The sequence below is a fragment of the Acanthopagrus latus genome, chromosome 7 (genome assembly GCF_904848185.1).
Source record: "Acanthopagrus latus isolate v.2019 chromosome 7, fAcaLat1.1, whole genome shotgun sequence".
Classification (NCBI taxonomy): Eukaryota; Metazoa; Chordata; class Actinopteri; order Spariformes; family Sparidae; genus Acanthopagrus; species Acanthopagrus latus.
The window spans coordinates 3,503,593-3,529,756 of NC_051045.1; the positions used below are offsets into that span (position 1 = coordinate 3,503,593).

The 26,164-nt window shown below is 42.5% G+C and overlaps 2 protein-coding genes across 4 annotated transcripts in view; both read right to left on the bottom strand.

Annotated features, from left to right (window-relative positions):
- Nucleotides 1–2,081: 2,081 nt before the first annotated feature.
- On the bottom strand, nt 2,082–14,608 carry cs (citrate synthase). The gene is made up of 11 exons (XM_037104763.1): nt 14,431–14,608; nt 11,361–11,411; nt 10,967–11,074; nt 9,066–9,131; nt 8,611–8,742; nt 7,683–7,871; nt 7,260–7,459; nt 6,405–6,534; nt 5,378–5,479; nt 4,948–5,157; nt 2,082–4,349 (listed from the first exon to the last, which is right to left on the bottom strand). The coding sequence occupies exons 1-11, from the start codon at nt 14,479–14,481 to the stop codon at nt 4,179–4,181; spliced, it is 1,410 nt and encodes a 469-aa protein (XP_036960658.1). The 5' UTR covers nt 14,482–14,608; the 3' UTR covers nt 2,082–4,178.
- Nucleotides 14,609–15,558: 950 nt separating this feature from the next.
- The window catches only part of LOC119023493 (inactive dipeptidyl peptidase 10), a 30,268-nt gene continuing 19,662 nt past the window's right edge, over nt 15,559–26,164 (bottom strand). The window contains exons 6-20 of one of the 3 annotated variants that reach the window (XR_005076274.1): nt 26,078–26,119; nt 25,884–25,988; nt 24,244–24,335; nt 23,431–23,478; nt 21,226–21,344; nt 21,074–21,121; nt 20,660–20,758; nt 19,578–19,644; nt 19,251–19,445; nt 19,107–19,161; nt 18,914–19,013; nt 18,754–18,812; nt 18,249–18,321; nt 16,811–17,156; nt 16,489–16,606 (exon numbers count right to left, since the gene is read on the bottom strand). Coding sequence is in view for 2 of the 3 variants with exons in the window: in XM_037105475.1 (XP_036961370.1) it covers nt 16,939–17,156; nt 18,249–18,321; nt 18,754–18,812; nt 18,914–19,013; nt 19,107–19,161; nt 19,251–19,445; nt 19,578–19,644; nt 20,660–20,758; nt 21,074–21,121; nt 21,226–21,344; nt 23,431–23,478; nt 24,244–24,335; nt 25,884–25,988; nt 26,078–26,119 (1,320 nt within the window). In the remaining variant the exon portion in view is untranslated. Of the gene's footprint in view, nt 17,157–18,248; nt 18,322–18,753; nt 18,813–18,913; nt 19,014–19,106; nt 19,162–19,250; nt 19,446–19,577; nt 19,645–20,659; nt 20,759–21,073; nt 21,122–21,225; nt 21,345–23,401; nt 23,479–24,243; nt 24,336–25,883; nt 25,989–26,077; nt 26,120–26,164 lie in introns of all 3 variants that reach the window. The other 2 variants (XM_037105475.1, XM_037105474.1) reach the window with 2 other exon arrangements.

Consider the following 26,164-nt stretch of genomic DNA (forward strand, 5'->3'; position numbering starts at 1 on the left):
TCTTCGTCTGTGTGCAGTTTCTATTTTTTCTTTCTTTTTTTTTTAAGACCACATGTTCCGGCATTAGTTCATTTTGAGGAGCTGTTTTTCTTCCACAACACGTCTTCTGTCAGACGAGTAGAAAGAAAATGACCAAAATGAACATTTAGATGCTCTTGTGTGAATATTTAAACACATTATTAGATATTTTTTTACCCTCTTCACCTTTTAAAACCCACTTGTACAAAGGCCGTTTCCTCTCAAAGAGATTTTTCTGATACCACAAGACAGAAATCTTCATCTCAGTCACACAAAACTTCATTTTAACTCTATTTTTATTCCTATTCCTAGTTGAAAGGTTTTTATTTTACAGAATTTTCATATTCACATTTCTGTCCGAGACAAGTTTAAAACTTTGATTTACATATTTAAACATCTCCAAAACTTGCAGTTGAAAATAAAATTATCTTAATGTCAGAAATCTTCACCTGTTCACCTGTTGTGTCTCACTGTAATGTTGATAGGAAACCATTTTTTTTTTTGAGGCTGTTTAATGTGTTTAAATTGAGGTTTCTGCAGCAGAGCTGGACTGTGTCGCAGTGAAGCGAGTGAAGGTTCAGTGACAGAGGTCGGACGCAGCTGACCGACAAGAAACCAGAGCGGGCCGACGGTATGTGGGCCAGTTATTTATAACAGCTCACAGGAGAGAAGAGGAGGGTGTTCACACATCTCCTCTTTCTTGATCACCTCAATTGTATTTATTACGTAGAACTGAAGCCTCACGACACGGATACAGTCACAGAGGGAGACACAAAACTAAATATCATACAAGAGCAGAGTCGTTTATATGTTGAATCTGTTTATTCTCAGGAAACACGATGAGTAAAAACTATTTATCTTAATAAGAGATGTTGGAAATATTGTGTAATCTTTTCTTTTTTTGTGTGACTGAAAATACACCCGTCCTCTCCGGGGTATTTTCTGAGTATTGGGTTCTATATTTAGACACAACTTAACAATTGGAGTGTAAATAATATTGTAAGATGTATTTTCAGTCAAAGAATTCAGAGAATCATCCTTTAGATGATTTTTCTCCCTGAGAATAAAAGGGGTTTAAGTTACTCGAGAGGTACTTCAGGCATCTTATCTTCCTCCTCGTATCCTCCTGAATTAGGTGCAGTGTTGGCCTGAAGGTTGGAGCAATGAGCACGTAAGCAAAAGGTCACTGGTTCAAATCCCCAGACAGGAGAATGTGGGTGAACCTTCCCTGAATAACTACAGGTTTTTAAAAAAAAAAGAGAGACAAGGGCACCGGCCTCTTGATTTGAGTATCTGGCACCTGATGATTGGGACGCACATTTTATTTTTATGGGCTTTTGTACGGCTTTATTTATAGGACGGCTTCAGAGATGACAGGAAACTGGACCCCGGGTCACCTGGGGCCGCTGCATCGAAGACAAAGCTTCTGTTCGTGGGACGTCCAGTCCACCACCTGAGCCAATCGGCACCTTAATGCTAATAATCACACATTTTAACTTCAATCCTGCAAACAGAGATGTGGATCGAGTCACTGTGACCTCGACGTGTCGATGCCTCCACAGAAAATAAAAGGATTTAGACTCAACTTAGAGAATCTCTTTAGAAAATATCTAATTAACTGATTATGAGACAGATACTTTATCTTCTGTATCTCTTTAAAGACCTGATGCTGCAGGTAAGAGGAGAAAAGTGACATGACTCAACTCGACTTCAGACTCGAATCATGTCAGGTATGACATTTAAAAAGCTCCACAGGTCCGAAGTGTGACGCTGTATGTCTTTACAAAAGTGAGTCAAAGTTTACAGAGGGAGAATTCGCTTGTTTACAGAGTCAAAAAGAGTTTTTTTTACGAGGTAGCGGCGTCAACCTGTCTTTACAGACATGACAGGAAGTCTCATGAAACTCAGAGACAGAATCATCCATCACCCGACCCGACCCGTCTCTCTCTTCAGTTCTGCGTTTTATTATTCACAAACTACAAGACAACTGGGAATCAAAGAGCAAATGTCCTGCTTTATTTTACAGCCACTGTTATACGCTATAAACAAAATGAGACAAAAAGGAAGTGTTAATAAAAACCTTTATTGTTTTTCATTTTTTGTTAGGTTTTTTTTTCCAATATTCACTCTTCAAAGCTTTTCTTGCCCTTGTGACCCATCCAGCCCCATCATCATCATCATCATCATCATCATCATCACCCTCCTCCTCCTCGTCAAGCGGTTCTCTGATGAATCCATCTCCCAGTCATCATGTACAACCCTCATTGCTCCTCTACGATCAAAATAACCACGTCTCCTGTGAAAACCACCACGTGGAAGAAGACTACGATCAAAACACAAACTAAAAAAAGGGAAGGTGTTAAAGCGGCGCAGCGCTGAGTGAGCTACTGACAAACACGGCGGGGGAAAAAAAAAAAAAGACGCGAGAGCTTTATTCTATTTTTTAAACTACACAAAAATGGAGTGTTGACAAACCCAGAGCTTAAGAGCAAGCTTGAAACATTCAAGTGAAACACCTGAAAACAGCACCGGCTAAGCCCACATTCAGGCGAGAAATCATGTATGTACAAGATAGCTGCAGGTTTTATTCCTTATTTTTGTTTTGTTTTTGTTTTTTTGTTCGTTGTCAGGATTTCACAGTGACCCAGTGCGACTGAACGTTTACGGCAAATCTGGACACTTCGACACGGTTGGTTGGTAAACTACGGTAATCATTGTGGTTATTACAAGCAAGTGATCGCACAGAGCTCATACATTCAAGCTATACATATATATACCTATGTACACAAAGTATAAATAAAAACCACAAAATGAGAACCCCCAAAAGATTATAATTTTTATACATATTCAACACCAAGAAAAAAAAAAAAAGTAAAAAGGGGACACAATCAACCTGGGGAGGTTTTTTTTTCTTCTAACTACTACTAAATTAGGGTTTCCAATCAAGCAAGTGCTCATTTTTGGAGTAATTGATGTTCAAAGCGCTCTCCTGTGGGGATAAAGTAACAAACACACACTCAGATAAGAGGGACTTTAACTACTACAAAGCCCCCCTATCCCACGGTTTTTTTTTTTTAAATTCAAGCTTGCTCTTAAGGATCGACGTCAGGCTGCCGATTACAACACCCTCTGCTCAAATATTTACTGTTACTGTACATTATTCGTGATTTATCTACCCTTCAGAGGAGCCCGTAGAGCAGGGAGACCCATACACAACAGGAAGGAACATAATTTGTATATCGACGAGACTTATTTTGATCATAGGGAGGAAATACAGGTCATCGTTAAAACAGAAAAAAAAAATACAAATTGGAGAGAGAGAGAGAGAAAAAAAAGAGGGGAGACCAAAGATTTAAAGGGGCAGTATCTTTTAACTGATATTCATCTTTTTAAAATGTTGTGTTTTGTTAATTTATCTCTTGAGGACCTTTTGTTTTTAATTATTATTTTTTCTAAACTGGAGTGTTCAATAAATGGGAGTGAAACTGGGTGGGATGTCATCTGGCAACATTTGCATAGAAGAAACTAAGTTTAGAGTCTTGATTGGGGGAAAAAACTAAACAAAACAAAAAAACACGACAGGTAGTTTTGTTTTTTGGGGGGATAACCTCTAAAACAAAAAAAAAATCACTGCATCAGCCAAAAGCAGCAAGAAAAAGGTTGGTGTAACTTTTAGATGTTTCAACAAATACAAAAGGAAGTTTATTTCACTCCCACAATTCCCTTTGAATGCCACTGCCTATTCATAGTTCAGACTCAGTGCCCAATGACAAACACGCAGGCACTGCACGGGGGGGAAATCTTAGCGATGCTAGCAGACGTCTACTGGAACATAGTTTGAGCCGACTACTGGTTACATGTATGTGTGTCTGACGTTTTCACCTCTGGCGCTCCAGATATGGAGACACCAGGAGACGAACTGGTCACTTGGTTAACTAAACGCGCTCAAACGCTAAATGGTTGACGATTTTAAAAAAAAGGCCCTTCTTTTGTGAAATGACATTAAAAGCGTACTGTCTCTTTGAATCCCATTGAATCCTCGGGTTGGAAATGACAAGGGGGTCAACTTGTGTCTGTGGTTTGATATCTGCACCTCCTCCCACCCTTCACACTAACCCCACCCCCCCCACACACACACACAGCTCCTTTCAGGTGGTTCTTCAGCCCGACTTGGCTCCCACCAGTGTCATCAGTCCATCCGTGCTCATGGACTTGGGGCGCTCCAACGGGAAGCCCAGAGCTCGACTCCACACCAGCTGAGCCAGCACGCCGAGGGCTCGGGACACACCGAACAGCACAGTGTAGTAATTCATCTCGGTCATTCCATAGTACTGCACAGACGGGGCAAACAGAGACGGGCATGTCAGGATCTCGACTGGCCTCCATATTGTGGCAAGTTGGGGATTAAAAGAGAGGCTGCATAATGTTTAGTTTCTGCACCAACATCATGATGTGCACATGTACAACAGTCACATCACAGGATGTTTGATGTCAAGTGCAGCAAATAAACTCCAACCCATCCTGCTGCAGCTTTTTTTGCTGCTGAAACTAACTAACTACAAGAGAAGAGCATAATTCACTCTCACTTAAGAGAGGAGATATGTTGCCGTGTGTGCATCCTTGGAAACTTGTCACAGAAATGATGAATTTCCAGAGCGTTAACATGTAGTTTCCCGTTATTAAATTTAAGTCTTCCAGAAAAGAGGACACTCGCACCAAAGACTGAAAAGGAAAAGTGCTGGATGTGTGTTTTTCATAATCTTGCATTTATTAGTGGGGACCACAGATACAACTTGTGTCTTTTTGTGGTTGTGAGCTGGATTTGAACAACTGCTCAACTTTCAACTGATTTGAAGTTGTGGGGAAACAAAATGGACTATTTACCAAGTAGAGTCTAGAATCCATAATAACTCTAACGAGGTGTCTTACCTGCAGCAGCACTCCGCTGTGGGCGTCGACATTGGGCCAGGGGTTCTTGGCCTTACCCTGCTCCAGCAGCACGTTGGGCACAATCTTGTAGAGCTGGGCGACCAACTTGAACATGGGGTCGTTGGGCAGGTGCTTCAGGGCAAACTCACGCTGGCAGGTGTAACGTGGGTCGGTCTTCCTCAGGACGGCGTGGCCATAACCGGGCACAACCTACGAAGACGGAGGACAAGTTTGTCTCAATCTCTGAACTGCACAAGGATTTTTTTAACATTTTTTTTTAAATCTTTGTATTGTAAAAGTTTATAAGTGTCCACTAAACAAAGAAAAGACTGAAACTATGTCAGGATAAAGGAGACTGCAGATTTTCTGATTCAAATCGAACCTCATTTGAGAAATTAACATCAATTCATCACTTGAGTTTTGTCTTTACCCTTCCAGACTTCAGTGTGTTCCAGATGTAATCCCTCATCTTCTCATCAGACACTTCTCCACCCAACTCCTTCTGCAGGGCCGTCAGCCACACCAGCACCTCCTGTGACACGAAGAGGTAAAACAAAAAAAAACACTGATGAGTCAAAACTCAAAGTTCAAAACAGTGTTTAGAGTACAAACAGTGAAAACACCACAGAGGGGAGTGTGAAACAGGTTCACACCCACATGTTTCTCTGCGTCTGGTATTTTCGAACATTGGCATCATGTTTGAAAGAAGCCACAATTAATTTTACTATAAAACTCTGGCACTGTATCAGCAGGCTCCATATGTGAGGAAACTAAGAAGCAAAACTTTAATCTTATTAACAACAATTACAACAAGAACAACTCCGAGTCGATGTCGGAGTGTTTAATTTAAAATGATTAAAGCTGGAACAGGGAGCTTTGACAACTTGTGGGCTTGCTGAAGCAGCGGCAAACAAGCTTTGGAGATTAACTTAACTCCCAAAATAAGTTTTACAAATTCAACCCCGAGGCAGCAAACTTCTCGGTTGTGTCATTATTTTAATCCCCCCCAGTTCTGTTCTCTTGCTGTACTGACGAGTTCCACCGTGGTGAGGAGAAAAAAAAAAAAATTACAACATTATCCTGAACTGTCATGTCGTGTGTAAAGAACCTGCATAAAATTGTTCCGACAGACATTCGCCATGACGGACATTTTGACTCGTCATTGTAAGAAAAAGCACGGGTGTTACTTATAACATTAAAAATATTCCCCGGGTTCATTCTGACAGTGTGACAGCGATCCAGCATGCATAATTACCAGGACCCTTAAAGTGAAGCAGCTAAATCAATTCAGCCATCGTTAAATTCAATGTAACCGAGTTTTTTTCCCTACTGAGACGTGTCAAACTGTCTCCTGTGGATTCAGCTGACTGGGAGACATCTCGAGCGGTGAGCAATAAATCACCGTCTCACACAAACCTGTGAAGGCAGAATCCATGAATAAAAACTGTGGTACAAACCTGATTGGCCAGGCCGTGCAGAGGACCAGCCAGACCATTCATGGCGGCGCTGAAGGACAGGTAGGGGTCAGACAGAGCGCTGCCCACCAAGTGGCTGGTGTGGGCGCTGACGTTTCCTCCTTCGTGATCGCTGCAACACAAGAAAACGTTCACGAACTGAAACCCGCTGAGGTCTGAGTGGTAAACACAGCTTGTTGGTCGATATCATAGCTTGAATCTGAACTTTTCAGAGAGACACTGAAAGGCTCCTTTTCAGGAAATCCATTTTAAATGGGCTGTGACCAATCACCCGTCTCCATGGTAACTGAGCAAATGAAGGAGACGCTTGGTTCTGGGATTTATCAGACAGATTCTCACGTAACGGAGACAGAAAAGCCCACTTGTGGGAGCAGATCAGTCAGACACCGAGTGCTGCTGGTGAAGCGTTGTGCTTTCATCACCCCACACACAGTATCATGCCTGTTGTTAGCTGAGCAGTCGACCCTCTGTTAACATCGTGTTCTGCAGAATTATTCGATCTCACCACACACCATGTGCTTTTTTATGCCAGATAAGAAAGCCAATAATAGGCAACAGGGCCTCACATCTTCTGACACATGTCAGAAATAACAATTCTCATTTCAGCATCTCATCCCTTTGACTCTTTATGTTTTTTATCCTGGGCACAGAAGAAGATCATCTGTCTGAAGTGGTTTCCAATTCTTCAAACACTTCACCTGAGATTTAATTTACATGAATATTGCCTGACTTTGATCAAACTGTGACCAGAAACAGCAACGCAGCACAAATCTGAGAAACCCTTTAAAAAAAAAAAAAAATCAAAGCTAGTTTATAATCTGGCGTTTCAAGTCGTACCTGTGGATGGTGAGGTAGAGCCTCATTAGCTCGGTGAACTGGGCGTCTCCGTAACCCAGCATGTTGGTGAAGTTGTGGGACCAGTCCAGGTTGGAGTCGATGGCTCCGATGCTGCTGCCTTCACGGTACAGGTTGCGGTAGATCTTGGCAGCGATGCAGGGCAGCTTAGCGATCAAGTCCATGGAGTCTTCATAGACAAACTAAAGGGAACAAATGTGGAAGGGTTTGGAAGGAGAACACGAAACCTGGCCACAAAAATCAGCGCCATGAAGCAGAAAACAACATTGTTGGATTGTTTTAAAAAGGGATTCATCTTCTTAAGACCTTGAAACTGTAACACAGTCAAAGGCAATCGAATGATTCACTTTGGACAAACATTTCCACCATCCTCTCTTAAAACAAGATGCGTCGATGTGAACTCACCTCCCAGTACTTGGACTTGTGGACGCCCTCAGAATAAGCCCGTGCAAAGCTGCTCTCGCTGTTCAGAGCGGTGATGGCGGCGCTGAACTGAGACATGGGGTGCAGGTTTGTGGGGAAGTTATCCAGCATGGTGACGACGTGGGAGGGAAGCGCTGCTCTCTTCGCCCACTCTTTGGAAACCCAGTTCACCTGGAGGAACAGAACCACACAGTAATGCTCTTCTGCTCCTTCTGAATTAGATTTGTGGTTGAAAATGCGCAGCACAGAGATAAACGCACAGATTTAGTTGTTCCTTCATTTTCCCACCAGATATTACATGCAATCAAAGTGCCACAGTAGTTTACAACTTAACTATTTGCTACGTGAGCTAACGTTTTGTCCTTAGCCGACATCTTTTTGCAGCAACAGACGCACTAAACTTAAATCATATCAAGGCCAAAGGGTAAAAGAGGTGAAAGCTATTCCTTCAGGGAAATGTCGCAGTCAGCTACGAGGACATGGCTTATCAGTCGTTATCCTCCTATCGCCCTTCAAGGAGATAGCTGACAGCAACAAAATTTAAGGTACAGACCAGCTGTTTAACAGTTACATAATACTGTCTGGTTTATATAAGAATGTTCTGGAGTCATAAATAATTGACGACTCATTTCCAAAACTTCTGCTGCCAAACATTTTGAGATTAACCTTCCCATGTTTATAAGAAGGTAACACTAGACATGTTACCTCTCACACTATCAAGCTCCTTGTCGCCTTCATTATTCTGCACGAGTATTTCTCTCTGAAAAGGCTGAAATGGTGTGAGGAGATTCTGGAAGAATCTGACAAGCTGTGTGTTGAGATACCAGGATGGACAGATGGATGAACAGCTGCCTCATTATAACTAGTGTAGAAATCATCTTTGCAGCTCCAGTGATTTTATCTGACTCACCTGCTCCTCAGTGGGCACCTGTCCTGTGACCAGCAGCCAGAAGAGGCCTTCAGGCAGCGGCTCGTCACCTCCTGGAGCTTTAGGCAGCAGCTGCTGGCACTCTGGAATACTGTAGCCCCTGAAACGGATGCCCTGCGTATCAAAAGGAGAGAGGAGGAGATGTGACACAATGTGAATATACATATTAACATTATCCTGAAATGCCCCCTCAAGCGAGCGTTGGCAAGCTGCCGCTGTGGACTCTGGCACTGGACAATGAATTACGATAATTCAATATCTCATTTCATGTGGTGGCCTGCCAACAAGATGTGCAACAGTAATCCCACTTTGGGACCAAAAACTTGCAGATTCAGGCGGAAGGCAATCAAGAAAAGTGCCTACGAGGCGGACTCAGATCACTCACAGAATCGCTGTAAGGATCATAATAGTTTGTGCCACTTCTGAGGCGTACTGACCTCATCGGGATCCAGAACAGAGGTTTCATACACCAGGCCCTTCATCCCCCTCATGCCTCCATAGACCTGTGGATGAAAACAAGCAGACAGAGATTTTACACAGAGGAAATCTGTCTTGTTAGCTTTAATCTCCAAATTCCGGATTAGATTTAACTCTTCAACTTCATTCCTGAGAGCTATGATATTGATAGACTTTGCTTAAAAATGTAAAAATAACAGGGTTCATGCTCTGACAACTGGCATTTCATTTTCTTCTTTTAAACTCCAAGTGTGTTTTAACAGCCACATTTTTTCGATATTTTTTCAGATATTATTGCAGTGGTTGTTGGTGGTACTGGTGTTAATTGTTTTATGGGCGTACGTCGTTTTCATTATTCGCCCACCACCTCTAACACTGAGTGGTAGAGGTGGTGGGTGATTTTTTTGAAAAAACAATATTTAGTCTGATGATGGACGCTACAATTACAAACTAAAGGCGTCTGCACCGTGCAGCAGCAGTAAAGTAACAGCACAGAGTAGCGCTCAATTTTTAACTTGTGATGTGATGAGGGTAAGGAGAGTTGACTGACGAGATGACGGCAGACGATTAGCTGTCAGAGTGAAGCACAAGTATTCCAGATTTACACCAGAATGCTGGGGGGAATCTGTCAACCTTAATAAAAGCGAAAGTGAGTTCTGTACCACACTGAGAATTTGGGAGCTGTGCAGCCTCTCTCTCTATTTCTCAGCACTTCATTTAACAGCTCCTTCCTGCTCCATAACTCTCACAGACTGAACTAAACGACACCTGACATATTTCAAACTAATCCGCTGACAACAAATGAACTCTGTTCTTGGCTACAGACAGAATTTTGATAAAACAATAACACTAAGTGCTAAACACCCTGCATACTGCAAGTAGCCCACTTCATAATAAAAGTCAGCCCATGAGTCTCCTGCTAAAGACTTCATTTTGAGGAAATGTTCTGTTTTTGTTAGCAGTAAACTTAAAGATGAGCACCGTCTCTTGTAAAAAAGTAACGCCAGTGTTGACACAAGCTTATTTACTGGGGTGAATAGTTCATCACAGCTGCAGCCGCTGTGTGTGTGTGCATGTGTGTGTGTGTGTGTGAAGCAGCAGGTGATATTGTTCTTTCTCTTCGGACAGAAAGGCTCGCTTGGAAGGAAAGGAAAGTGGCAGACTCACTGATCCTGCTTTTGCTGATACGCTGATTCCAATTGATTTTAGATTTATAATGACATCATGACACCCCCAGTTAACAGTTGTGTGTGCAGTTATTAGCATTGGAGCGAAAAACCTACTGACTGAAACTCAACAACTGCCAATTTTGGTTACCAGCAGCTGCCAAGTCTTTTACCTAAATCCGATATTACGTAAAGTGTGTAATACCCTGCAGTGGCATGATTTAATACTAATCACAAATAGATTTACATAACATAGACAGGCCACTGCCTAATGTTTCCTTTTTGTTGTTACAGGTGAAACAGATCTACGTCAGGACCAAAGAAATGTGTCCAACAAGCCCATGGCAGCTATCCAGGGGGACAAAGATATGTGGCTGAGAAAACATGATGATGTGGTTTTTGCACTGATGTGTGTGTGTGTGTGTGTTTTGGCAGGGTACAGTAAAGATTTGAGTGACTCAGCTAAATGTCTCTGTTGGCAGAAGGCAGTGCAGCTTCATACTGTGACCTCTGAGGGAGACGACCGAACAGTGATACCTGACACAGTAAATACAGCCGGGCAGGCCTGGACAGATTAGGAAACATCTAATCGACATCACAGCTGACAGCCTTCATGCTCCTTCTCGAAATCTAATTTGTGTCTTTGTTCTAATTGTGTTACAACCTCTTGGCAACAATCCTGTTTATTCAGTCCAGCATCTCGAAAAGTCACTCACCATGTCAACAGTAACTTGTCCTATGTTGGTTTTGCCGTACTGTTGTTTAAAGTTCTTGATCCTGGTCTGTTCTTTAGGGATGAGGTCTGACAGAACATCCTTCAGATTCTGTAGAAACACGACATTTTGAAAATCAGCCATGCAGTCGATCAAACATCCAGTCAGACAACACAACACATTCCTCCAATGTGGGTTAATTAAACAGACTCTGTGCAAACATTTAATGATGGAGACTGACCCGTAGTTCCACAGCAGTCAGCATTTTCTATTAATACTCATGAAAACAGACAAGCTCAGACCAGTGCCTCACATATTACCACTTCGACTCCAGAATATTAGTGGAGTAAACGGCTGAAGCAGACAAACACATTTGTAGTGAACAGAGTGTACTTACTGTTGTTGATGCGCTGGCATTTCTTGCTGCCACGAGGAAGTAGGAGGCGTTCTGTACGAAAGACATGAAATATAATAAGATTTTGAGTATTAGTCGCACAAACACAAACCCTCGTAAAAATGTAAAGGGCACAGCAGCATTTCGAGCCGATGGGCTGAGACAACCTTTCACTCGTTCAATATTTTTTGGACAATAACAGACGTCCTCTCAGCCACTCGGCACCACATCACACATAAGACAACTACAAGGCTTTTTTTTAAGGTCCTTCAGTTAATATATATGAGCTGAGAAAACCAAGACAGACTTGAAATCAATCATCCTTGAGAACGGACCCAAACATTTTCCAGCTCTTCACATAAAGGTTCTTTCTGACCATTATACATTCAGTTGTGACTGTGAGTGTTTACCCAGCAGTACACGACTGACATTAATGCTTGCATTTAATCAAGGATCTAAATTATTGATCCTTCTTTCCTTATCTCCCCCCTGCAGAAGAACCGAACAGAACAACTGGTGAAATATATTCACAAACCGAAACCTTGTATCTGACTCTCAATGACATGAAGATGTTCCGAGTCATATAAATATTGCTCCTTTTCTATCAAACAACAGGACACATATACAACTGATTTATGTGTTCAAATTTTCCATTTCAGTTTTCCCATAATTCTGACAATGGTGTCAAAGAAACTAAAGAGTGTTTTATCCAAATTCTTATACATGTTTCCAGGCGTGTCTCAAAGATAAGCTGAGTCAGTCGAATCATCTGAAATGTTGCCGGCTGATCAACTCCTTGATTTCAACACACAACAGGAAATAAGAGCAATTGTTCTTTATTGTAACCAGAGGGCCTTATATTTGATTGAGACAACTAGTATAAACATGTTGAAATGAGATATGACTCCGAGGTGAACCAACCGAATATTTAAAAACTTGTTGTATGACTGAGGTAAGTCTGGAAATACAGTTGATTTTAGCTTAGATCTCAAGGATGGTTTGAAGCTATTTGCCCAAACAGGCTATGTAAAGTCACCCAAACATTCCTCTACCATTGGGTTCTTAAGCCTTGGACTGTTGCAGGAACTGAGACAAGACTCAGGGATGTAAAAGAGATTAAAAAACTACTGGTCCTGGCTATGAAAGTGTCTGGAGGCCAGTAATCTCTTTGGAAGCTCAGTGACAGCAGTGAGAAGTTTAGCCTGCTGTTGCTGCCACTGAAACAGGACTCCTCCGTCAGCTTATTAAAATCATCAATGACAGAGGGAGGAGTCTGGGTGACAGCTGGCTGGTTGTACTGCCAAAGGGATCCCCTCCCCATTTCTACAACTGGTGAGACTGGTTAAAGGTCTGACGGGGCTTGCTGAAACAAAAGGTAGGACCTTGCGTCACCGCACACACTCTACACAGCTGAGAGATTATGTAACAGCTCAGGGTCTTAAATATAGAGCGCCAGTTTCCCTCAGTCACTCCAGTCTTCCTGCCAGGGAGAAAGGTTAAAGCTACTACACTGGACAGGACGGTATTATAGTCCATCCTGAGAAAATGGTTAAATGGAAAAACACACACTGATACTAGTGACTAAACATTCTCTCAAGTAAACATACAACCTGGCTTGGATGTGAAATCTAGTCATGGAAATGACAAATTTAGCTTCCTTTAGTGACACATTAACTACCACATGTGAGAATCTCCACATTTAATCCAAAAATCAATCTATAATCCCTCAGAAAAAAACTCTACAGAAACCATTTGCTCTCTTTTTTTCCAGAGGAAAGATTTGGGGATTTGGTCACAAAATACCTTGTTACACAAAAGCTCAACTTTCTCTTGTCATTACATGAAGAGAGAAACTATTATGACACAACCACATGCTTTCTATCCTTGTCTGTATCTTGTGAATCATGTGATTTTCAGAGGCAGTAAGCTTTTTTAAGCTGGGAGCATGATATCCAACAGTTCTCGAACAACTCTCCAGAGCAAAGACTACAACTGATAACAGACACAGGGTGAGCGTGACACAGGTTATCTTTACATATCCCTAATTGCAAGAGTTGATAACAGGGACGCTACATCACCTCCACACTGGTCTGTACAGAGTTCAAGGAAGGAAACTATTGTGTCACTCATTACTACTTGCTTGAGGGGGGAGGTGGGTATCTTGTGGGTTATCGGACCTTCTTCAGTAGTGGATGATACTGAGGGGTCATATAGTGTGAGAAAACTGGGCTGAGAGGTCAGTGGAGTAAGACAGTAGGTTACAATGACTGGAAGGTCAACATGGAGGGCAATTACTTCATCACAGGCAGGGAGGGAGGTTGGACGAAACATACTAATCAAGGTGGTAAAATTAAGAAGAGCTCAATTAAGTAAAGTAAACTGTTATGATCTGTCAATGTAGGTTACATATTTTAACCTGGCGTGCAGACGCCAGAATATACAGTAACACAATCCTTTCTAGTGTTGCATAACTCTGAAATGTTGCAGAAATGCACAAATTATTTTCAGGACTTCATTCAAAGAGGTGGCTTTAGATAATAGGCTGATATCTTAACGTGAAGGTCAACGAGGGTGGTGAAGAATTACAAAGTTAAGGCTGAGTTTCTAATCTACCACAGTGTATATAGTCGATTGGCAATAATAATATTCATTGCTAATAAAAGAGAAACGTGACAGAGGAAGGAAGGGCTGAACGTAGCACCAAGCTGACAAGGTCTACTCACTCCAGGGTTAAAGAAACATGACCAGGCGGTGACAATATCAGGCCAACACAGGGAGCAACGGTTCCTAGGCTAACGTTAGCTAACGGTTCACATGTAACTCAACGAGCATCCACATAAAATATATAACACGAAACAACGGCAACTTTTACACAGTTTCAAATGTTGTGGCAAGTACTAGCCAAGCTCCTGGTCACCAGCATTTCACAATGTGGTTAACGGTGCTAAGCTAGCTAACGATAACTAGCTTGCCACTTAGGCTACGTCGTTAGCCGGCTAGCAAAGCGTTAGCTTCCAAGGTAACGTCCACAGTTTGGATAAAGTGGCATCGAGGCCGTTTATCGTTCTCTTACCTTTGAATTGAGCAGTTTAGGCGCTAGCCTGCTGACGGAGAGGAAGGACATTGTGTCTGTGTAAAAGTGTTATTTTCACTTATTCTTTACAACTAAGGAAGCCGCTGCCCGTGCACCGCGGAGTTGGTTGAAGGTGCCCCTCCAGAAAGCAGAAGGTTGAAGAGGGATTCTGGCCCGCACGCAGCAGCACTGTTGATTGGACGATGGGCTGGATCGGTTCAATTGCGTAGTTGGCTGTGATTGGCTGGAGGGCCATCGGGTGTACGCTGATTGGATCAGAGGCCTACCCTCTGACTGTGACGACAACTGCAGATCAGGATCTGTTCAAGAACAAGTTTTACAATCGTGCACTTTATCTGTAAGATCTAAACTCACTGCTTAAACCACTAAAGTTAAGAAATAAAAAGTTTTATAAATAAGATTTATTTTGAAACCTGAAATCTCTTTCTAATGTCTGTATTGATCTATATATGTACCCGTCTGTCTATTTACTTAATTTTTTAATGTACCTAATTTTCATTTGATCATATATTTATTTATATTTTCCTTGTTTAATGTCCTTATTAAGATATATTTTCACTTATATTTGTTTTATCGGTGCTCCTGTTCGATATACCTGAAGTCTTTGTAAACTATTCGCTTTTCAGTAAAAAAAAGGACAACAAACTTTACAAAGAAACTGATGACAACTGGATGATAGATCATTAACATTTTCTACTTTTACATCTCTTCATCTTTATTTATTAGCTTAAATGCACAGGTGCAATTAAAGGCATCGTGCATGACGCTGAAAAAAAAAAGTGACTCTTACTTTTATTCTTTAAGGCGGCACAATGTTGTTATTTACAGTATTAATAAGGCAATAACACAAACTCAGACATATCTGTTTTCTTCCACAACTGAATAAACAAGCTGTCCTCAAAGGAAAATGAATCCGCCTTATATAGACAAAGTGTAATCGTGTTGTTTTTTAAGGTCAGAGAGTTTCTTTATTTAGATAGCAGTTAATAAATATCTTTCTCTTCTGATTAAAAACTACATAGCACACCTTTAAAAGTCTCCATTATTTTAAAATGTTGCATCAAAGCAGTTATTTTGGCATCTATATATTATTTATATATGTATTGTGATGGATTTGACGTTCAGTATTGTTACAATCAATCAGTGTTGGCAGATGTTATAAATGGATCCCTTTGAGACCTGCTTTATAAAACCTATTATCAGAGACTGTGATCTTTGTAGGAGCAGTAATAGCAGATAATCATTAATGTGAATGTCACAATCATATTTCACAGAGATCAAAGTCAATATTCACGGCGTATTTGATAGAGAATTTGTTATATAACAATAATTATCCCTCAAAATGTCTGTTAGACCACAGCCACAATGTTCAGTGAAGGAAACCAAAATAGATTTTTTTGCTGTAAAACAAGAAGTTCAAACTTTATTGTCAAGGATTGTTGGAAAATAAAGGAGTAGCCGGTCGTTTAGAGTCAAGGGCATTCATTTTTAAACCAACTGCATGCAGTTTACCAGTATGGTTCGGCTGATCGTTTGATGGCCGGGCTTACCGTCCACCAACCCTGTGGATAATATAACGGCTCAACGGTTTTGTCCAAAGAAATAATTTAATTCTGCAATACACAAGATATGATTAAAATGCCAGGATGTATCAAAACACAAACATACTGTACTTCCAGATACAGTTCATAGACAACACAGACGTTCCTGCGGTCGTCTTGAATCCGAGCTTGCTGCGTAAATAGTCTCAGTTTGCATACTCATTCTTAATCACATGATGCAAGTAAATGCTGATAAAACCAGTGGATAAAGTCCACAAAATGTAATTGGCACATTTAGAATGATCTGTATGCTTCATTATACTTAACGTAAGCCGGGAACACACAGAACAACAGACCTAAAATAACTCAGATTTTATAACGACATCTTGAAGATTGTGGGGAGTCTTTCCGGACCAGAGCGGCCAGTTTATCTGAGATAAAGATCCAACCCCTCTGCTTTAATCAGAACCCTGTACTGAAAACCACAGATGTTTTATGCAGTCATTAAATGTATTTTATTTTTCATAGGTCATAAAGATGTTTTAGGTCTTCGAGTGTGTTCCCAGCTGTTGGCAGATTTTGCATTTTCAAACCCTGATGGGTGAGACTTGGACCTGCAAAAAACACAAGAAGATGCAATGTAAACTAATCCACATCATGCAGCCATTACGACATGCATGTTTTAAAATCTCTGTAAACTTTTGGCACACCAGTGGCCCTCTGGTCCACATCGTCTCGGGTGAATTTTGTAAACAAACGGAGCCTCAAACATACAGTGTAACAGCGGAAATAATCGTGTGCAACAAGGTATACCATACATCAATTTTTGTCGTAGGAGGTGATCTGATGTGCTTGGTCCCCACTCCTGTGCGCTTGTGCCATATAATCCAACCCAAGGTAATGCATAAGATGGCATACAGTCTTTTAGATTTAGTCCCTTCTGGGCTCAGTCGTCTTCCTCCTCGTCATCCTCTACGGGGTCTATGAGGATGCTGTTCTTCAGGCAGGTCTGGAGGTAGTTCACGACTGTCCGCTGGAAGTGCTGGACGCTGCGCGGATCTCTCAGGACGTGGCCCTCGTCCGGGTACAGCTGCAGGGAGTAGTTGGCCTCCACCTTCACCAGTCGGCTCAGGAGCTCAGCGCTGTGCTGGAAGTGGACCCTCGCTTCGGGCAAACACATGATAAAATTAGAGGTGAAGAGATATTAAACACAAGAATGTCATTTCTGGCGCTAAGGAGGTGTGTTTTGTGGGGATCTGATTCTGCTGTGATCACTGAGGAGAGCTCCAAGATGAGTTTTTACCTATTTGGATTAAAAAATAGATTTATCTTCACTCTTTTATCGACCTGACTGAAGCCGTAATCCGCAGAGGTGACCCCCCCCCCCTCCGTTATCTGTGTTTATGTCACCTTACTGTAATATCGACTGCTGAGGGGAAATGTACTTTATTTCACCGAGACGTTACTGAGAGGAGAGGAGGGAAGAAGACAGTCTGAGTCTCTGCTGAGTGCCACATAGTGAGAGTTGACCTGAATACAAACACACTCTCCTCTTGCTCTGGCTCATGTTAGCTCAACACAGCTAATGTAGGAAAAGTAATCTGGCCGTTCGCGACAGATAAACGCTGCGTAAGGCAATTAAAAGCGAATTATCTTGTGATCAAACCAAGTAAACAACCAGTTTTGCAGATGATTCGACAACGTATTGTTTTAAAGTTTTATTCACCTCACATTTAGTCTCGTTCGCCGACTTACCTGTCCTGGAAGTAGCAACAGCCACCTAATGCAGTTTTAATGAAATTTCATTACAGAATTCTATATATCTTTAAACCATTGTGTGTCTCTAAAAATAGACCCCACAGAAATAAAATATTCAGAAGTGCAAGTTTCAGTGTTTAAATCTGGACTGGTAGAAACAGATTTTTGGAAATGTTGACGCAGACACATGTATTTGCTTCCTAACTGGTTGTTTATGTATCCTCACTGGCAAATGTGGACTTGGGAGTGTGTGTGAAGGTACTGTGGAGTATTTCAGCTGCACACTGATGGAATAAATGTCATATTGTCTACATTTAGAGAGACAAAAGCAAATATTTACAATACGACGCTCGACGATGGAGGCAGAAAAAAGCTGCTGAGCATGTTTTAATAAAAACTATCCAGGAAGATGGATGGAGATTGTTTTTGTTTGCAAACCCAATTTTCAACGACACCTGCGTGCGTGTGGATTCAGCATAATATTGAATAAAACCTCACCATCTGCAGTCCCGTGTAGAATAAGGAAGTTCTCATCTTTCAGCTTGTTCACCTCCTCCAGCAAAGAGGCAGTCTGAAAAGATACACCATCACATTATCACGTGGCACCTGAACTCGCTGAAACTACAGCAATATCACACACCAGCCCTGCGATGAATTCCACCTTCATGAAAGTTTAATTGTTCGGTTTTTGTTGGCACTGTTTTAGAGAAGTGCTGATTTAACTTTATGGTCATCTCAGAGGCTGTAGACTTAAGTGCCGTTGAATTGTAAAGAGAGATGTTTCCGTTATTTCGTCCTCCCCCCGTTTATATAAATGGAGTTTTCAAAATATTAGAGACATCCCTCACCACACGAATCAACTGTCCCCTCGAACTCAAACTGCCAAAATGACCATAAAGTTGAATCAGCACCTCTCGGAAACAGTTTCAACAAGAACTGACCATTAGAAACCATCACGAGAGATTTAAAAACCCATTTCCACCTCAGAGCATTAAAGCCTCACCGAGTAGGCGTGCTCCTCCTTCGCTGGAAGGCCGAGATACCTCTCTGAGAACGCAGCGCCTGAAAAATGTGCAATAACTTTTAAACTATCTGGCAGAACGGGCCTCGATTTCATCACTTTCCCTGATGTGTGAATAATTAAAGACGTGATCTCGACTCACTATAAAGCCTGAAGTCGGTTATCGGCGCCACAGCAGCCGTGCACTGAAAGAGCTTATCTGTCGTAGCTAACATCTTGAGAGCTAAGTAACCACCGAAGGCCTGGTGGGAGAAAGAGGAAAATGTTAGAACAAGAAAAGCACTTCACAGCTTTGACGGAGGATCAAGTGTCCAAAATTTAATCAACCCTGTAACCTTGCCATAGAGGACCATCCGGCGGTCGTCAATGTACGGCAGTTGCATCAACAACCTGCGGAGATGTAATAAAATCCTGTGACTTTAATTACTCTCACATGTCCGTTATTATATAGTTTTATGCTGTTGCGTAACTGTACTGACTGCACAACTCCAAGATAATCTTTGACTCTGAGCGAGCCCAGCTTGCGTGAATCCACAGCGGTCGTCTTCTGCCCGCGGCCGACCCCGCTCCTGCCGTCCACCCAGGCCAAGGCCACATTGTGAGTGCCGGAAAGAACCTGAGGCCAGTCGAGGGCAAATTCCTCCGTCACCGACTGACTGCCTGGAACGCCATCGCTGAGCAACAAAGACAAACAGGACCACTGACAGTTTGCTAGGCATGGAAATAACACAAAAAAAGAGGCTTCTATGAGTTTTACAACAGGTCATTCAAATAGCTCCTAGCTGCCGTTCAGTGTTTGTCCTTACACAATGATTAGGAGAGGGTGCAGGTTGGCCTCGTAACCCTGAGGGAGAGATAGCTTCAGGTGTAGATCTGAGGAATGCAAACAGAGGTTAGACAAGGTCGACCAGTAGGACTGCTCCTACATTTAGAGCCTCTGCCTGAAATACATGAAGCACACAAATCTTCTGTGGAAACCTTTAAAAAGTAACCCACCACCTGCTTGTTCTATTTTCTGTTTGTGTCCCTGTGCTTTCATTGAGTCTCATGCAGAAACGGGTGTAACATCACGTGTTATTTTTATTTAGCATCACTTAACGTTGCCTTTCCGTCACACACGGCAGACACAGCGAGGTGGAAACAACGTGAAACAAGTCTATTTGTCGCTCTGGGACTGAGACTCAACAATCAGATATCTCTGTGGTGCGTTCAGGAACAGCTCGGACAAATCCTACTAATCCTGAATTATATTAATATCACGTGAAGGTTCAGTTAGCTTTGACACATGATCATCACGGTTAAACAAATTCACAATATAGAGAAATCTGAAAAAAGAACATGGAATCAATCAAATCCATCTCTATTTGGGCTCTCTGTGTGTTTTGCGATGTTATTTTTGGCAGGTTTACGGAGGTGGGAGTCAGAGTCTGTAACCATAACTGAAAAGAAAGTCCACAAAAAGAACAATTACACTTCACACTTCAATTACTTTGCTTTGCCTCTTTGTTTTGACAGCACGGCCGGCTGCACCGTCACTGCAGGAAGACAGTTTGTTGTTGAATCACATCCAGAGGACGTCAAATATCGACCCCTTTGGCCTTCGTTTAGTCTAAACCATAAACATGAACCAACATGCGCGGCCACACTCTGACAGAGTACTCGCTTGGTCCTCGAGGGCCCAGCACGCATGAGTCACACTAATTAGCTAATCACCAAATAAGAAGAAATTACTGCTTTGGTTGGTGCTTAACCTTATTTGTGTCTTCAAGGGTGAAACACTCCACTCCACTGATTACTGCAGTCGGACTGCTTGAGAAAAACAAACTCGTGTGTGTCTCTGCGTGTCAAACCATTCTGTGAAATACAGCCGGGTGATTCTTTGTGGTACCGTGGTTTTCTGCTGGGAGCGTCCTGAACAGGGTCTCGGGGAGCCTCTTGTCCTCCAGAGCTTTAGACAGAGGGCTGTTATCCTCCAACACCACATATCCTACAGGAGACAAGACAAGAGTGGGACATGTTTCTTTTTATTCTAACATCACCGTAGCTCATCACTAAACCCCCATCATCACTGAGGAGACGGCTGTAACTGAGAGCTGCCATCAGAGGGCAGCGTTCACAAGCGAGAGTAATGAATCCGTGTTCTGGAGGGTTTGAATTTATCGCCGCCTGCAGGCTGTCAGGGGGAACTGCAGACAGCCTCTGTATGTGTGTCTATGTGTGTGTGTGTGTGTGTGTGTGTGTGTGTGTAAGTGTGTGTGTGTGTGATTATGCTATTAGCCAGACAAGCAGATGTAACACTCACTGGAGGGGTCCTTTGTACTGTGAGCTGTCACTTTAGGGATTCCCGGGCCTGGGGAGGTTTTTCAAAAGACAACATTATTAAACTGTCTGAGCGGTGTGAAGCTTTCATCTTCCTCGCTGGCGCCTGTGTGTGCATTGTATGCGTCGTCTTACCTAGGCAGTAGAGGGTGAAATGGGTTTGATTGGGGCTGAATTCAGCCCTAAAGAAGCGACATCCATCTATGAGGTTACAGGAGATGCACTGGCGCTGAAACACTCCGTCCAGGTCCACGCTTGGGAGGAAGAGACACGAGGGTTATTGACCACGCTTAAGAACAACACGGCGGTCTGAAGCGGTTTGATTGGCTCCAAGGGGATTGATTTCTAACAAACTAGAGAGACAAACTATTCAGACAGCTGACTCTTAAGAAACAGATGTGGTTCAATAAGGTAAGACATAATGGTGTTTACACAGCCTGCGAGCCTCTAATGTCCCTCTGCACGGAGCTGCTTACCAATTTCATACAATATTAATCACAGAGCACATTTAAAGAAGCCATCGTCCCTCCGCCGCCATTACACTGTGTCGTCTAAAGCCTGAAGCTATGTGAGGTAATAAAAACGATATGAAACCTCGGAGGTTGATGAGGAAACAGACAGTTTCTGTGAGTGACTCAGCAGCTCAGTCGGTCCTCGTCCACTCGGTTTGTGTTTCTTCTCACTCACATATCCAAACATTAGTGCGCAGTTATTCTTCTGAATGCGTTTTTCAGCCATGTTAGCGGTGCGGCTCCGGGGATGGTGATGATGGTTTGTCGGTCCAAGATGTTGAATCCCTGCACTGCGCTTTGTGTTTGTAGAAGAAGGGACTTGAGCCCAAAGTGTCACATGTGGAGGTGACAAATGTTCATGTGATCGTTATCGAGCGTGCAGAGTATCATTTTGGTAACTTTTTCTGATACCAACAGCCGTTAACCTGCTTTAATGCTCAGTAAACACTTCATTTTTTATCACGTTGTCCCTTGCTGCAGCACATCTATTCACCCCTCTGTCTCTGATTGGTCGGCTCTCACAGGCCTGAGCAGGCACCAGTCAGTAGCTGTTTTTATACTGAGACAGAAGGCGGTAAACTGGGGGTCTGTTTTGGTCCTCTGGCCTTGGAGGGTACACTTTTCTCCACCTCCATTGCTATCTAAATCTGAGCCGTCGATGTGCCGACAATTGCGTGGGATGGGCGGAGGTGTCGATGACCTGCACTGTTGTGCGACACACAGCCGGGGAGTTTTAAAACCAGGAAACAGCTGATCACAGCAGTCAGTCCATCACTTCATCTGTGGACGTCAAGATGAGCCGCTGAGATCCAGGAGATGCAGCGTCTCCTCGGTCTCTGTAGCTGTCTTCGTTGTCCGCTTGTTGTTGTAGCAGCAAGCTACACACGGTCGCTACTTTTCAAATTAAAAGCCCCCCACTAAGAACCCAGTTCTAAACTCCAATGGGGCGCAATGTAAAGCTCTTATTTTGAAGACAGATTCGACCCGCTTCACTGCTCACGCCCAACTTCGTGCTCCACGTCACGTCACATGTTTACGCCAACCTCAGTGGCGGCCATGTGACGGCTTTTTGGAATAGAAGGAATATTACACCTCCGTTTTAGATAGATAAGGTGGCACATTTGCTACAAGGTTAAGGCGTTTTCTATTTAAACAGGGCTAGAGTTTATACTGTATAGTATATACTGACTGTCTAGTTCTGACATCTCGGCCTTACGGAGGTCTCGTTTATAAAGAAACAGTTTCAGAATACTAACTTCACCGAACAAGGACCGAAAAAAGCAGATCACATCAGTGCGGTTCTCTCTCTTTACACTGACTTCCCTTCTGTCAAAATATTGATTGCAAAAACCCTGCGGTTGGTTTATAAAGCACTGAACACATCTGAGGTCGTCAGGTTCAGGTCCGTGGAATCAGAACCAAACATGGACGTACTGAATCTGGAACAAAACTTTCTAACTCACGGCTGAAGACCTTTGTGTTTGCCACTGCATTTTACTGTTTCCTGACGTCTTCCTTCTTGTTTTTAACATCTCTTAATGTAATTTCATGCCCCTCTAAAGCACTTTGAGTTGCCTTGGGCCTGTATTGATCTATATAAACAAACTTGCCTCACAGGATGTGTGTGTTTTGTACTTGGATTGAACATTTTGATACTTTTATATCACCTAGACTTGCGCTATAATTAAAAAAAGACACAAAAAGACATCTCACTTTACACATTGTGGGACCTTTAAAGGCCTGAATGAAAAAGCAGCATGAAAAAAACAAACGTAAAACACAATAACAAAACCTTGTACCTGTTCAGGGCTGTGCGAGTCATGCTCACCTGTAGAGGTGTCGGCTCTGTCTGGACTCTTCTGTGCTCAGGAAGAAGCTGACGAGGAGACAAACAAACCACAAACGCAGCAAGTTACTCGACTCCGTCGATCACCTCTGGGGTATCTCCGCTTCATCATAATTATTCAGGATATCAATTATTCATGGACAGGATCAATCTACACTTATTTACATACCCCGGCGTGTTTCTAATAAAAATAAGGGGTATCGCGTTTAATTTGTAAATCAGCTTTAGCGATGGTGATTAAAACCCATCAGAGGAGAGGATGTACATCAAAGTATGTTGACTAATGACTTCTGTGTGAAAGCAGAACCGTCCCGACGGGCTCCGGGCCCGCGAACGAGATCTAAGATTGACTGTCCTGGATTCCCTGTGATGCTCACACACCTCAGTCAATCACTCCTCGAGGGGGTTTCTGCCCCCACAAGCAGGATAAAGACAGATTTAAGCAATGATCTGCTCTGCTGAAGTGCAAGTAATCCTCTGGCCTCTCCATCGCCACGAGCACAGTCGGGATCAAAGCCTCCGAATAAAACCGAGATCGATGAAACATGTTAAAATGGCCCCGTTAGTTATTTTTAAACACTCACCGTCCGACCGTCCGACCCAGGGAATTAATTTGCTCTCTGGGATCCGACAGGTCTCGAATTTAATCTCACCTCACAGCGAGACGTGATCCTTTTAATGATGGCCATTATTATTCTGCCCCCCTCCCCCAACGTCACTTGCACATTTATACCAAGGCTGCTGAAGGGTGATTCAACTCCCCCTGGTTTCCCACACAATGTGGCTCTCACGTACATTTTTCCAGCCTTCTCGTCGAGGGCGCACAGCGAGGTGACGTCCCAGCTCCCTGATGTCAAGAAGCGAGGAGGGACGGAGGGGATGGCAGGCTGCGATGCACAGAGGAACAGACATGAAGAGGAGCGTCGAGGCAGGCAAGATACACAGAATAAAAATAGGTGCCGCGATACAGAGAGAGCGTGTGACAGGATGGAAGTTCAAGGCACTGACGGCTGGAGAGAAGAGAGAGTTCAGAAAAAAAGTGTAATTCAATTATTATTATTATTATTTCTTTTAAATATCAGGACTGAAGATAGAGAGACACGGGAGAGGAAAGGTCGATATTAGATCCCAAGAAAATGAATCGCCAACTATTCTGGAAAACCAATTAATGGCATCAGTCTTTTTTTGTCAACTTAAAATGTCAAACTCAGACTTTTTTAAAGGGTAACTCCACCAATTTTAAGTCTGCATACATGCATAAATGCTCATTACAATTTCACAGAGCCCAAAATGTGTCACTAGATCACCTCCTTTAGCAGACAAACAGTCCAAAACTCAAAGATTTATCATAAATGACAAAGTAAAGCTGTAAATCCTTACATTTAAAGGGTAATTCCACCAATTCTACACATTAAAGAGTGTCTAAAGGTCTTGGAAAGTACTGCTGGATTTGTGAAATCAAATTCTGATAAATCACCTCCAGGTGATGTCACTCAGGGGCTAAGTGGCATTATGGGTAATGAAGTTTTTAAAAAGAACAGAGCAGAACCAGAGGTATCACCTTTCTTATTCAATGCACTGCTCTTAATTTCTTTAACCTACGTTACCCACAATGCAACTCAGCCACTGAGCGACATCACTGGAGATAATTCATCAGACGCAGCTTCCTCTGGAGCCACAAAAGGCTTTATATTACTTTAAACACACTTCAATGTGTAAAATTAATGGAGTCGCCCTTTAAATGTAACGCTTTCTTGCTTTTCTTTGACGTTTATGATAATAAATTAAGACTCTTTGGGTCGTGGACGCTTCAGTTGGACATGAGAGGCGATCTGAAGACGTCACTTTGTGCTCTGGGAAACTGTGACGAGATTTTTATATAGTCGTTTTTAATTTTCACAGACTAGAAGATGAATCAGGGGGAAAAAAATCAACAGAGTAATTGAAAATGAAAATAATCGTTGGCAGCAGCCGTTGACAATAAACTTTAAAACACACTCCCCGTTTTAAACGCCAGATTCACTTGATCCTTCAATAAAGAAAAAAGAAACACGATGTCATTCTCCTCCATGGAGGAAGAAAAAAAAAGGATCAAACATTTTTTAATTACGCCGCTGAGGATGAATAACTTTCTGAATTGAAATGAACTGAAATGAATATCCTCACTAATGTAAAGGCCAAACCACCGTTAAAGGATTAATGAGTAAAACGTCTTATTGGATTAAAGCCGTGCTTAAGTAATTAGGGAGAAAACAAATGCAAACAAACGGCCTCGGTAATAATAGAAGAGGAGGACGCTGTGAGCGAACGTGACCTTTGAGTCCGTCCTCTGTAATCACACTGTTTTTTATTTGTGACCCCGCCGCTGAAATGTTAACGACCAATTTTGTCTGAGATTATTCGAGGGTGACACGAGGGAGTGAAAGTTAACTGACCTGAGCTGAAAGACCGGCGATGTGGTGAAACTCTCCCCGGGCGCCTTGTTTCGCCGGCAGGATCGTGTAAAACACGGAGCCGTCCGCCGAGAACAACGGCACGTCCTGTCGGAGGGAAAAAAAAGAGTCCTGAGTCAGAAGACGAGACGCTGGTGACGCACACAAACTTCATGAAAAACGTGAGCAGTGGTTACCTGACGCTGGTTCTGCATTATGTCCATGGTCATTTTGTGTTTCTGTTGATATAAAATCACACAATATGGAGAAGTTAATTACTCACG